The 13,861-nt window shown below is 45.7% G+C and overlaps 1 protein-coding gene across 1 annotated transcript in view; it reads left to right on the forward strand.

Moving 5' to 3' along the window:
- Window positions 1-13,861, forward strand: part of LOC122792877 (zinc finger and BTB domain-containing protein 40-like) — a 1,459,166-nt gene that overhangs the window by 693,630 nt on the left and 751,675 nt on the right. The window contains exon 9 of the mRNA XM_044060435.1: window positions 12,686-12,822. Within this exon, the coding sequence (XP_043916370.1) occupies window positions 12,686-12,822 (137 nt within the window). The remainder of the gene's footprint in view (window positions 1-12,685; window positions 12,823-13,861) is intronic.

A 13,861-nucleotide genomic window follows, 5' to 3' on the forward strand; every position in this document is an offset into this window, starting at 1 on the left:
ACTTAAGCTCGAGGCTAAGCCCCTATCTCATGGTGCCTCACGGCAATTCCCCAGATCTCATTTGCTGTGAAAGCTTCAAGGTTGTCTCCTTACTGGCTCGTTGGCTAAGTAGAAGAATTTTTTTTCATAAATGTTGATATTTTTGTCTAGTTTTCTTCATTATTCTATTTAAATAGTTGATGTTATGTGATCCTATCTCGCCTACATTCTGAATGATGGGTTCGGAGCCGATCCCTCGGATGCCAAAGAGCGAAGTCTCTTACTGGCTGAGCTTACCATATCCCAGGATGCACCACTACCAGTCCCCCAGATCTCGTTTGCCGCTAACAAGTGAAGACGTGGTCTCGAGCTGGCTGAGTTAAGTAGTGATTATTTCACTAGTTTTTCTGTCAGGATTTTCTTCTTTCTCTACAAAAAGCTGTTTTAACAGCTATTCTTGTGTTTTGAGTGTGTTTGACAAAATTCACTTGGTGAATTCTTGTGTTGTGAGTGTGGACTAGGAGTACCTCTTGTCTGGAAAGGCCTTTCCCGGTCTTTTTATTTGTAGGTGACTTCGGTTCTGTTTCACTTATATTTCTCTTCCCTAGATAGGGACTACTGAGAGAAATTATTACATTTACAGAGTTTGTGTTTATCTAACTCAGAGTATTGCGAGTGTAAACTGTAAGCCTATTATAGGTCTGTCACCAGTGTTCTTTACAGTTACTTTCTGAAAATTTCTATAATGTCTCAGAATCCTAGGCCTTCGGGCTTTAAAAAATGTGTAAAATGTAGCTTCAAAATGTCCATCACGGACGATCACTCGCTATGTGTGTATTGCTTAGGGGCAAAGCATTTACAGGAATCATGTAGTGTATGTCACGCTTTTTCCTCAAGGGTCCTCCAGGAGAGGAAAAATAAATTAATTCTTAAGGGTTTAATTAAGCCTTCTTCGAAGAAGCTTTGGCATCCTCTCCTTCTCCAGCCAAAAAAAAGGCGTCGGCTCCGACCAGTCCGTCGGATCCGATCGCTAAGAAACAAAGGCAGGCCTCTCCTTGGCTCCAAGGACTTGAGCCGGTCGGGGAACGGTCTGCCTCGATGCCACCAGTGTCGACTCCTCTGGCCGAGCCGATAGCTGGGGCATCGAGGCGGGTCATCTTCGGCTCCACTGCTCGGAGCCGACAAAGGTTGCCGCTCAGACACTCCTCCTCGGCGAAGTCCACCTCGGCACCGATGGAATCTGGTGTGTGTATTCCTCGGCGCCGATACTCATCGAGTCGCCGAGCCAGTCCCCTAGCCCTTTGGGGCCGTTGGAGAGACCCGTTCTGTTTCCTCTCGGTCTTGAGGATGTCAGATTCTGATATAGACAGGGTGCTCCAAAGCCTGTTCCAGTCCCCAGTCTTCCAAAATTTGTTTCGGTTCCGACCCAGTTGGCCGGAGCCGATGACCTTGGCCCACCCCATTGCCATTCCTCCTCCGACTGCGGCCCCGTCGGAGCAGGTGCTGTTGGAGCCGATGGAGATCTCAGGGTCGGCTCCGACCCTTACTCCAACCCGGCCTTGGTCCGAGTTTGGTGGCTGGACCCGGGGTGATGTTTGGGACCTATGCTTCGGTTCCGAGCCTCCCCTCGGTGCTTCGCTGCGGGTCTTCCGTCGACTATCACGGCTCAGGGGACCGGACACTCCCAGGATTCTGGGGTCCGGCTTTCAGAGCCATGAGGAGTGCCTTGGCCAAGTCCTCTTGCCATCTCCCGGCTTTACCGGCACCTTCCCTAGGAGTGGAGACTGGGTCTTTGGCAGTTCCCTGTCCGTAGTCAGTGGAGCCCTGAGGTTACCCCAGTGGGGTTCCCTCCTCCTGAGGGTTCTTCTGAGCTGTCTTCGGAGGAACCCCAAGGAAGAGATCGTGCAAGAGGAAGCACGTGGACTCAGTCTATTACTTCAGACACTGATCTGGATGATGCAGAGGGGTCCCCTCGGATGATGTCTCCTTTGCAGACATCTTAGAGATCCTCAAACAACGAGGCGGCTGGATATCCAAACCCCTCACTGACCGAGTCAGTGCTCCTCAAGGCCTTTGGGGCTCAGCCCTCCGCCTCCTGGGTGTCTCCGCCCTTCGACGAGCTTCTGGATTTAGTTATCCAGATACCGTGGAACCAGTCCCTTCTCGTCCAAATAAATTTTTGTCTGCTCCCGAGAAGGAGTTCCTCACTAAAGGCGTGGCTGTAGATGCCATGGTGGTGGCATCTGCTACACAACAGGACGTGGCAGAGGCTTCAACGTCCATCCATCCTCCTAATAAGGAGTCTAGGAGTATGGACAGGCGGAGCGCACCCTGACTTCAGCGGCCGTTACTTTAAGGTCTCTGAATTATTTGGCACATTTTACCAGGCTTCAGAGGGATCTGGTCAAGGAGTTGTCAGATTCCCCCTCCGGGTAACCTGAGCAGCTAGCCCAGTCGGTTAGCTCTCAGTTGGCTATCCTTACGTCAATTTCTAACTCGTCCATGAGGCTCATTTCTATGCGCTAAGGAAGGGGGGTAGAAGCGCAGGCACAGTGTGGCTCTACGGAGACAAGCCTGGCTCGTTTAATGTCAGTTTATGGAGGCCTTCAAGTCTTCCGGCGCTCGCTCCCTTTGATGGGTCCTCCTTGTTTGGACCCAAGGTTAAAGACACCCTTACCGCTGTGAGCAAGAGGGAAAAACTTTATCTGCCGAGGTGCCCGTTATTCCACTCCCTTTCGGCCTTACCCAAGGCTAAAGGAGGGAAAATGTGGTTCCGCAAATCACGTAAGTTTTTCTCCCAACAGCAGGAAGAATCCCCTTCCAGAGGCAGAGACGGGAAATTTTCCCAGAGGCCCGCAATTGGAGACCCATGAGCAGACCGCGAGTCCTTCGTGGCTCTTCAGCCTCCCACACGTCATGAGGGATTGCCCGGCTGTGCTGCTCGAGCCAGTCGGGTGTCGTTTGCCAAGCACCTAAAAGCCTGGGAGTCAATCACTCAGGACAGATGGGTGATCATTGCCGGAGGTTACACCATCCCATTCACATACTCGCCCCCACCGTCCAAAAGAATCCCGGACCCACCACCCAGTCAAAGGGAAATGGCAGCCAGAAGCTTTAAAGCTGCTAGAAAAGGAGTCATCCAACCCCCACAGACCAGATCGGATCAGGAAATTACTCCAGGTTCTTTTAGTGCCAAAAGACAGGGGACCTGAGACCAATATTGGATCTCAGCAGACTGAACCAATCCACGAAATCCAAATTCGAATGGTCACGTTACAATCCATTCTCCCATTGTTGGAGAAGGATGTTTGGATGTGCTCCATAGACCTCAAGGACGCCTATTATCACATACCGATACATCAGGCGTCCAGGAGGTATCTGCGCTTCAGCCTGGGAGTCAGTCATTACCAATTTTGCACTCTGCCCTTTGGTCTCACCACAGCCCCCAGAGTGTTCACCAAGTGTTTGGCAGTAGTGACGGCTCACCTGAGAAGTCTTGGATTCCAAGTGTTTCCCTATCTGGACGACTGGCTCCTGACTGCCACCACCAGGCATCTACTAATGGACAACCTCAAAGCCACCATCTCCCTGGGTGTTTCCCTGGAGATTACATTCAATTGGTCAAAGTCTGTCTTGCTGCCCTCTCAACGCATAAAGTTCATAGGAGCAGAGATAGACTCAAGATTGATAAAGGATCCAAACTTTACAGGGCCAAGTTCAAGCTCTGATCTCGAGATCCAAAGCCCCAGCCAGGATGGTTCTACAAGTTCTAGGCTCAATGTCTGCCACGGTTCTTTTAGTCCCTCTGGCAAGATTGCACATGAGGATTCTTCAGTGGCTATTGTCAATGGTCCTTTCAGGATCTTCCCTCAATCATCACATCATGATTACGGATATATGCAAAGGGACCTTCGCTGGTGGCTTCAGACATCCAATTTGGATCAAGGAAACCCTTTGTTCTTCCCTCTCCAGTGGTTACCCTGACGACAGATGCCTCCCAGATAGGGTGGGGGGGGGCATTGTCTGGGCAGGCTAGTTCAGGGCTCCTGGCTTCCAGAAGCTCTTCTCCACATCAATGTGTTGGAGATGAGGGCTGTACTTCTATCCCTACAAGCCCTACACAAGTTTCTTCCTCAGGGCATCATCGCCATCCACACAGACAACATGTCGGTGGTTTGGTATCTGAACAAACAAGGAGGGACCAGATCATACCCCTTTGCAGAGAGGCCATGAGAGTGTGGGAATGGGCTGTAGCTACCAACCGCTTCTTGTTAGCGACCTATATCCCGGTCAAGTCAAATATATTGGCAGACAAATTGAGCAGGACAATTCTCTCTCCTCACGAGTGGTCTCTAAACCACACCGTAGCAGCTCAGGTTTTCAGGAGATGGGGGCCGTGCTGCGACCTATTTGCAACTCCATTAAACACCAAGTGCCAAAGGTTCTTCTCCTTGATCCCACATCAGGGAGTACCAGCCATGGATGCTCTAGCACAACCTTGGCCAACAGGGCTACTTTATGCCTTTCCTCCCATTCCGCTTCTTCCCAGAGTTATTCAAAAGCCTCTCAACTGGGGTCTTCAATGATTCTGATTGCCCGTACTGGCCTCGTCAGGTGTGGTTTCCCTACCTGAAGAAGCATGCAGTGGACGATCCGTGGACTTTAGACCTGATTCGGACTTGCTAATCCATCAGTCGGGACTTGACATCAGTCCCTTCAATCTTTGAAATTGACAGCTTGGCTCCTCCACTTCCGACTTTAGTTAGAAGGCACACTCTAGACCGGAAGTTGTTCACATTTTATCTTCGCCCACAAACCCACCACTAACAAATTGTACCTTAGTAAGTGGAAGAGGTTTGCTATCTGGGCTCAACTCAAGGGCTTAGACCCTATCACTGCTCCTGCCCCAGAGGTCTTGAAATTTTTAACATCCTTGTTTAATCAGGGATCTTCCGTCTCAACTATTAAAGTCCAACTAGCGGCTATTTCTAAATTCCACGAATCCATGGATCCTCCTTTGATGAGCAGCAGACTATGCAAAACTTTCATTAAAGGTGCAAACCTATTAAGACCACCAATTTTTCATCCTGCACCTCTGTGGGATCTTGATTTGGTGATTAACATCTCCCCTTCGAACCGGCTGCTACATCCGAGTTAAAATATCAGTCTTGGAAAACTGCATACTTAGTTGCAATTACTTCAACAAGAAGAGTTACAGAGCTTCAAGCCCTGTCTATTAAGCCACCATACTTGATTTTCCACAAGGATAGAGTATCACTTAGGCCTAATCCATCCTTTGTCCCAAAGGTCTGTTCTAGTTTCTGCCTACAACAATCTCTAGAGCTACCGGTTTTCTTCCCAAAATTCTCCAATGAAGCAGAATACACTCTTCATAAATTGGATGTTCACAGGCAGTTACGCTTCTATTTAGACAGGACTGAGCAACCGTAAGTCAGACCAGTTGTTTGTGTCCTTCTCAGATAATAAACTGGGTCAAACCATCACAAAAGCTACTATCTCAAAATGGATCAGAGATTGCATAACTCAGACTTATTCTTCTTCGAATAAGCAACTTACGTCATCTATCAAGGCTCATTCTACCAGAGCTATGGCTACTTCTATAGCTTTTCATTTTGGTCCAATCCGCACTTTCATTTCCCACTACAAATTGGATGTGGCATCTAGAGGACGAGCTTCATTTGGTTCCACGGTACTCAGGAGTGTTTTCCAGTGAGCCACCCAGGATTCAGGTGCTAGGGACGCTGTCCCATCATTCAGAATGTAGGCGAGATAGGATCACATAACATCTTTTAGTTATGTACTCACCATAACTTCAGATGTTTGGGATCCATCTCGCCTCCTAATACCCACCCTCCTTCCCCCTGCCTTGGAGATCAGAAGAGATTGAACGGTTTTGAGTTCTACTGTTTTATCTTGTTTCATCTGACGATGTTATATAAGCAGGATATGCATGTGTGCATGTATGCGGACAAACTAGATCTGGGGGACTGGTAGTGGTGCATCCTGGGATATGGTGAGCTCAGCCAGTAAGAGACTTCTTTGGCATAAACCCATCATTCAGAATGTAGGCGAGATGGATCCCAAACATCTGAAGTTATGGTGAGTACATAACTAAAAGTTACCTTTTACTGTGTGATTGTAGTAAGTGCTTGATCCCCTGTCCCACTTTCTTAGGATTGTACGGCCCATTTTAGTTAGAGGGCCGTAGTTGCCCATTTAAATTAGAGGGCCTTTCCTCCCTGAGTGCTAGTCCTTCTTTTATATATATAGATTTATATATATATATATATATATATATATATATATATATATATATATATATATATATATATATATATAAAGTCACTCTTCTCTCATAGCTTGCCTTGTTATTATTGTTATTGTTATATTGCTAGCTTTGTTTTTCTCAGATGATGTCCAAAGACAGAGAACATAAGGAACACAGCCCTTCTGGGTTCAAGAAATGCATTGTGTTCTCAGAAATTGTCATTGACTGACAGTCACACCAGCTGTGTATACTGTCTGGGAGAGGCTCATTTACAGGAGCCCTGTACTTTCTGTCATACCTTTAGTACTAGGGTTCTTAATGAAAGAAAACAAAAATTGTTGCAGGGGTCTTATGACTAGTTCCTTCTAGAAACAGCTGGAACTTGGTTAGACAGTTCCTAAAACTTTGAAGAGAAAATCTCTATCGGTTCCAGCTTTGGAGCCATCAGAAAAGTCTAAAGTGACTGAGCCCAGGAGTTCTGTCTCCGATTCAGATTCTTCTGTCTCTGTGCTGTCCATTTCTTCAGTTCCAAGGCAACCTTCGGTATCGAGACACTCACCTGCTTTGGACCCTATCTCACCAACTTTGAGATCTCCTATTTTAGAAAGGAGATCTCCTTCTATCTCCACCAGTTCCTCCAGGACACTTTCGGATGAGGATAAAGAGCGGGTTGTGAAGAGGCTGCTCTGTGACCCAGCTCTGGCTAAAATGTTAGCTCTTATGGACCCAAAGGCTTTGGAGCCGTCCCATCTTCATACCACAGCTCCTCCTCTGACTGCTTCACTCTCAGAGTTAAACACTTCGAGTCCTTCTGTGCTGGATCCTTTGGTTCCAAGAATTCTTCCTGCTTCCTCAGAACCGATAACTTTATCCTCATTGGCTCAGTCGGAAGCCGAGGGGTCTAGGAGCCAACGCTCTCGAATCGACGACTCCGAGAGGGATAATCACCTTGGTTTTTCTTCAGAACCGACCCTCCCTCTCGGTGCTTCAGCTCGACTGAGCTCTGTTCCCACGTCTGCTCCCCCCTGCTCGGAGCCGACCTTCCGTTTTCTCGGAGTGGAGGTTGTCTTCGGAGCAGGGTGGAAAGGCCTTTGAAGCAATAGAGAAAGCTTTGTCCAGTGCCAAAGCCTTTCCTTTGGACCCGATGTCCCACCAGCAGCCGGTAGCAACCTCTTCTCCCCTGCCTCCTCCTTAGCGTAGGGAACCAGAGGCTCAAGGAGCCCCCATTGGAAGTGTCCCATCTTCTGAGACCTCCCCAGATTATCCCACTGGAGAGCTCCCTCAGAAGAGACTTTGTAAGAGGAAACACAGTGACTCTCCTGAGTCTGTCACATCAGACACTGATTTGGATGAGTCAGAAGGGTCCACAAGATCCCCCTCTGAGGATGTGTCTTTTGCTGACATCCTTGAAATCCTTAGAAATAGGGGTGATTGGAAGACCTCTAACCCTACTGTGGATGAATCAGTGTACCTTGAGGCCTTTGGTTCCTGACCTTCCACCTCCTGGGTGACACCACCATATGACCAACTCTTGGGGGGTCATATCCCGGAAGGCTTGGTCTTCCCCAGACACAGTGGAGCCTGTCCCGGGGAGGCCAAACAAATTTATGACCGCTCTGGAAGACAAGTCTTTTCTTTTTAAGGGAGTTCCTGTGGATGCTATGGTGGTAGCAGCGGCCACAAAAAAGGAGTTATTTGAGACATCTTCAAATATCCATCCTCTTAATAAAGAGTCCAGGATGATGGATAGGTGTGGAAAGCGTACCTTCTCTTCAGCGGCATTTACCTTACGACCACTGAATTACCTGTCCCATTTTACTAGGCTTCAAAGGGATCTCCTGAAGGAGTTGGGGAGATACCCTTCTGGGTTCAGTAAGTTCAGGATCCACAGACAAGTTATCTGCGCAGCTCTCCACCCTTACATCTATAGCTAACTCCTCCATGAGGCTGATTTCCTATGTAGCGAGCAGGGCAGCCGCAGCAGGAATTTCTCTTAGGAGACATTCCTGTATGCATCTTTGCAACTTTACGGAATCCTTTAAGTCTTCCTTTACCAACGTCCCCTTTGATGGTTCAACTCTTTTTGGACCGCAAGTAAAAGAGATTTTGACCTGGTGCAACTTTGACCAGGTGCGAGCAGGAAAGGAAAACCTTATCTGCTGTCGGAGTCCATTTCTCCCTTCCTTCTACACCCTATACCAAGGGTCAAACAGGAGGGAAAGTATGGTTCTGTAAATCCCAAAAAGGATTCCCTCAGGCACAAGGTCAACCCTCCCTTAGAGGCAGAGGTGGAGGATATAATGGAAGACGTCAAGCTCGCGGCAGAGGAGGTCCGCAACGTCAGAGAGATAGAGATGCTTTCTCTGATCGCCCCTTCCGTCGCCCCTGAGGGGTTGCCCGACTGTGTCTGTCTCTGGAGGCAGTTGAGGGTCGTCTTTCACTGTACCCAAGCGTCTGGCTACAAATTTCACAAGATCGTTGGGTACAAAACATAATTTTCAGAGGTTACCTTATTCCCTTTGTTTACAATCTCCCGGTAAACCAGTCTCAACCAGATGTGCCACCCATTCAGCTAGACAGTGCAACATCAGAGGTCATCTCATTGCTCCAAAAAAGAGTCATCCAAGAAGTCCCTACAGAGCAAATAGGATCTGGAACTTACTCAGGATTCTTTTTAGTTCCAAAAAAGACAGGGGACTGGAGATCAATTCTAGATCTCAGCAAACTCAACAAGTCTGTAAAGAAATTGAAGTTCCGTGTGATCACTCTTCGGTCAGTATTTCCCTTTATCTGGAAAGACAATTGGGTGTGCTCAATAGATCTTCAAGACACGTACTACCATATCAAAATGGGCAGGTGCTATAGAAGACATCTATGCTTTCGGCTGGGAGCCAGTCATTTTCAATTTCGAGCACTGTCCTTTGGCCTCACTACAGCCCCCAGAGTGTTCACCAAATGCATGACAGTGGTAACAGCTCACCTGAGATGTCAAGGATTCCAGGTGTTTCCATACCTAGACGACTGGATCCTCACTGCTACCACCAAGCACCAACTAATCAGAACCAGGGGATGAGACTCTGTCCTTGTGCGCTAGATTAGGCATTACAATAAATCTAAAAAAAATCAGCCTTATCTTCATTGCAGTGCATTGTCTTCTTAGGTGCAGGCATAGACTCAACCACCATGATAGCAAAACTGACACCAGAAAGAATAGAATCGTTGCACAAACAAGTCAGATTCTTGCCGAAGAAAGACAAAGGACAGGCCAGGACAGTCCTTCAGTTTCTAGGGATTATGGCTTCCACCATTCTCTTAGTTCCCCTAGCCCATCTGCACATGAGAGTACTTCAGTGGCTACTGTTTGCCCAGTGGTCAATGCAGGATCTCCCCTTGTCTCACCAAATACTCTTCACAAACTCCTGCAAGAAGTATCTAACATGCTGGTTACATACGGATCAACGTCATCTAGGTCTCCCACTTGCTCCCCCTCAACAAAATGCAGTCTTGACCACGGACACTTCCCATACAGGGTGGGGAGGCATTATCTGGGAATGACGGTCCAGGGTATCTGGCAGGATCACGAGAACCACTTGCACATAAATGTTCTGGAGATCAGAGCGGTGCTATATGCATTGCAAGCACTTCACAGGCCTCTTTCCACCGGGACAATTGCGATTCAGTCAGACAACATCAGTAGTGTGGTACATAAACAAGCAAGGGGGAACCAAATCTTACCCACTTTGTCGAGAGGCGCTAAGAGTATGGAAATGGGCAATGGGCATTCAACGCTTTCTGGTAGCAATGCACATCCCGGGGAAGTCCAATGTGATGGTGGACAAACTGAGTCAAGCAATTCTAATGTCTCACGAGTGGTCCCTGAATACAGAGGTTGCGGAAGAGATTTTCCAAAAATGGGGCCAGCCTTGCTGTGACCTATTCGCCATATTCATGAACACCAAATGCAGCAGCTACTTTGCCCTCATTCCCCATCCAGGGATGTCACCCAGGGATGCTCTGGTTCACAATTGGCCTCCGACACTCCTGTATGCTTTTCCACCCTTTCCTCTCATACCAAAAGTGATTCAGAAAGCAAAACAGTTGGAGTACCCTGATCTTCATTGCTCTTTACTGGCCTCGCCAAGTCTGGTTCCCCTTCCTGTGGCCCTATCTCTTGGAGGAACCATGGATTCTGGAACCATCTCCAGACCTCCTGATTCATCAATCACAACAGTTCCATCCTTCCATGCAAACCCTAAAATTGACAGCATAGCTGCTCCAGTTTCAAGAATAGCCAGGTGTATTTCTCTTTCCCCTACAGTCAAGCACATTCTGATTTCTTTGAACAAACCTTCCTCCAGGAAGTTATATTCCAGTAAATGGAAAAGGATCTCCATTTGGGCAGCAAACTAAGGCATAGATCCCTACTCAGCTCCCATAGAGTCTGTCCTGTCCTTCCTTGCATCCATTTTTCAAGAAGGAGCTGCAGCTGCTACCATTAGAGTTCAATTAGCTGCCATTTCTAATTATCATTTTGGCTACATGGGAAATCCAGTCATGTCCCACTCTTTATGCAAAACCTTTTTTAAAGGAGTCCTCCCTCTCAGATCTCCAATCAGACAGCCACCGGAACCCTGGGACCTGAACTTAGTACTCACATCTTTAATTTCTCCACCTTTTGAACCGTCTTCTTCATTTGACTTAAAATTGTTGTCTTGGAAGACATTGTTCTTAGTTGCTATAATATCGGCTAGGAGAGTTTCAGAATTGCAAGCCCTCACCATTCAACCTCCTTATATTGTTTTCCATAAGGATAGCATCTCCCTCAGAACTAATCCTTCCTTTCTTCCTAAGGTATGTTCAGAACATAATCTTAACACAACTATCGAATTACTAGTTTTCTTCCCAAATCATAGTAACAAATCAGAATACAAACTACACCAATTAGATGTCCACAGAATTCTCAGGTTGTACCTGCACAGGACTAAAGGTTTTAGAAAATCGGACCAATTGTTTGTTTCCTTCTCAGACAAAAACAAAGGCTTGCCTGTCTTTAAGGTCTCTTTGTCTAAATGGCTTTCAGACTGTATCTTTTTTGCTTACAAAACTGCTGGCAAACAATTACTTGCTAAAGTAAAAGGACATTCAGCCACAGCAGTTTCAACTTCATATGCCTTTAGATCAAAACTCCCAATTGATACATTTGTGCAGCAGCTACTTGGGTAAGACCTCATACCTTTGTCACTCATTACAAATTGGATTTGGCCACCCGGGACAGGTCATCTTTTGGGTCCACTGTGCTGAAGAGTCTCTTCACTTGAGCCACCTGGGATAAAGGTGCTAGGGATGCTGTCCCATCCAGCAAGAATTACGGCAAGATAGGACTACATAACATAAAGAAGTTATGTACTTACCATAACATTCCATGTCCATCTCACCTACATTCTTGCATCCCACCCTCCTTCCCCCTTCCTGTATCCTGGAGGAACTGGTGGACTATCCATTATGCTGTCTGACCTGGTTGTAGTTGTCCGTTCACTTGGCATGGATAGTAATACAAAGTATTCTGTTTGCATGTACATAGTTATTGATAGTTTACTTACTATTATGTACGTAGTTACTTTCTTGCAAACAAGATCTGGGGAATTGCCGTGAGGCACCATGGGATAGGGGTTAGCCTCGAGCCAGTAAAAGCTCTCGAGCTTTAGTATCGGCCGAGTCGTTCTGAACCCATCCAGCAAGAATGTAGGCGAGATGGACTATAAACATGGAACGTTATGGTAAGTACATAACTTCTTTTTCTTTTTTTTCACATTCTATATCCATCACCAAGGTTGTACTAATATGAATTGTTACGTTAAACAATAGCTCTTAGGTCTTCTCTACTGCTTTTCCTGACCCATCTCTTTATATTGCTGTGTGGGTTATACCCAGTTAGAATTTGTCAAGTGAAGGTATCTTTATGGCTACAGTCCCTGTCTAATGCAATTTGCATTGCTGCAGCCGTAAATTACATTACTTTTTATGAAAATCATAATACAGAAGGCCATTGGCTACCATGAGTTGCTTATCTTGTAGCATTTTTATACAGCTCACATGAACTCTGCAATTTGTGTTCATAGATTTTGTTTTGTTTTGTTTGATCTGTTTTTCATTTCCTTTATTAGGAATACTTCCAGGTACTCTGGAGTGATGTGGCATAAAGGCACTTAAGTTTCCCTAGTGTACTTACCATCCCTTGCAGGCAGGATCTTTACTGTATCCTTTAATTACCTTATTAATGTGTTTGTATGTTTATTTTTGAAGTAGTAACATTGGAAGTTATTTATTTTTAATGAGTACATTGGTTATTGTTTTTGCTAGTACATCAAGAGATGCCATGTGAAATGCAGCCTTAGTGTTGATCTTCATTATTTGCAGATAAATTGAAGCTTGAGGATTATGGTACCGAGCTGCTTGAACTGAATCAGAAGAACATAATGGAAATACTTCAGGATCCTGATCTACTTCGGCAAGGACTCTCTCAAACTAGAGATATTCCAGCCAAAGACAGACAGGTAAATTGTGTAGGTGAATGCAGATGGTTAGGCTATTTAAGCAGTTGTTTAAGTTATATTAAAACATGATTAAAATGAAGTGATCTGCAGGCCTGCTAGTAGTTAACATTTACTGCCTCTACGAGGGCCACTACACATTTTTACAAATGGAGCCAGTCTTGAGGATTAAAAAAGTGCATAGCCTGGTTTGGTTGGAAAATTATATTGTCTTATGTGGTCAGATTTAATACAATGCATATACATTAGCTGAAGTTTTGAAATAATTAACTGATATAAATTAAACTAGTGGAGATGCCTAAATATTGAAAGAAAAAGAAAAGATCTGATGTCATTTTCATTCATTCTTCACCTGATGAGTCTTGGATATGACTCGGCCATGTAGACTAGACTCACTGATCCATCTCGTGAGCTCCTCCCTTTACCCACAATGTCCCACCATCCTGACATACTGCAGATCTTGTTTGCTGCCACATTATACTGACACATATTTTCTGCACTCGAGCTAAGAGGTTAACTGGGGAATCTTTATATCCTTTTTTGTGAGTTTTTATCTGTAATATGTTTTTCCTCTTCCTTCATTTACCCTTATAATGAAATTTTCTTAATGTTCAAACCTTTTTCTAATACTTTAAAGTCTCTTTTTAGATAGACTTTTCTCCCCTTATAAGGGTATTCTTTGCAATAGCATTGTTGGTATTCTTTCTTCTTTCGTTTCTGTAGACCCAGCCTTAGGGTACGTCTGGAATACATTGTTGGTATTTTTTCTCTGTTGTTTCTATAAAGAAAAAAAAAAGTATTTTTCATTGTCTTTCTTTTTTTGTTATGGCTGATAAGCCTACAGGCTTTAAGAAATGCACTCCTGTGGGCACTAGATCCGTAATTCTGATGCCTACAAAGAGTGTGCATTGCCCATCTTGACACTGACTGTACCATTTGTTCAGGATTCAACTTCTGTGTGTTGAGTGATAGGCGAAATAAGTTGGTGTTAAAAGGCCCACTTCTGCTTCTGTTTCGGCTGGGGCTCAAGCCCCACCCCATA

Source organism: Protopterus annectens, chromosome 2.part0 (assembly GCF_019279795.1).
Source record: "Protopterus annectens isolate FY-2018-M chromosome 2.part0, PAN1.0, whole genome shotgun sequence".
NCBI lineage: Eukaryota > Metazoa > Chordata > Ceratodontiformes > Protopteridae > Protopterus > Protopterus annectens.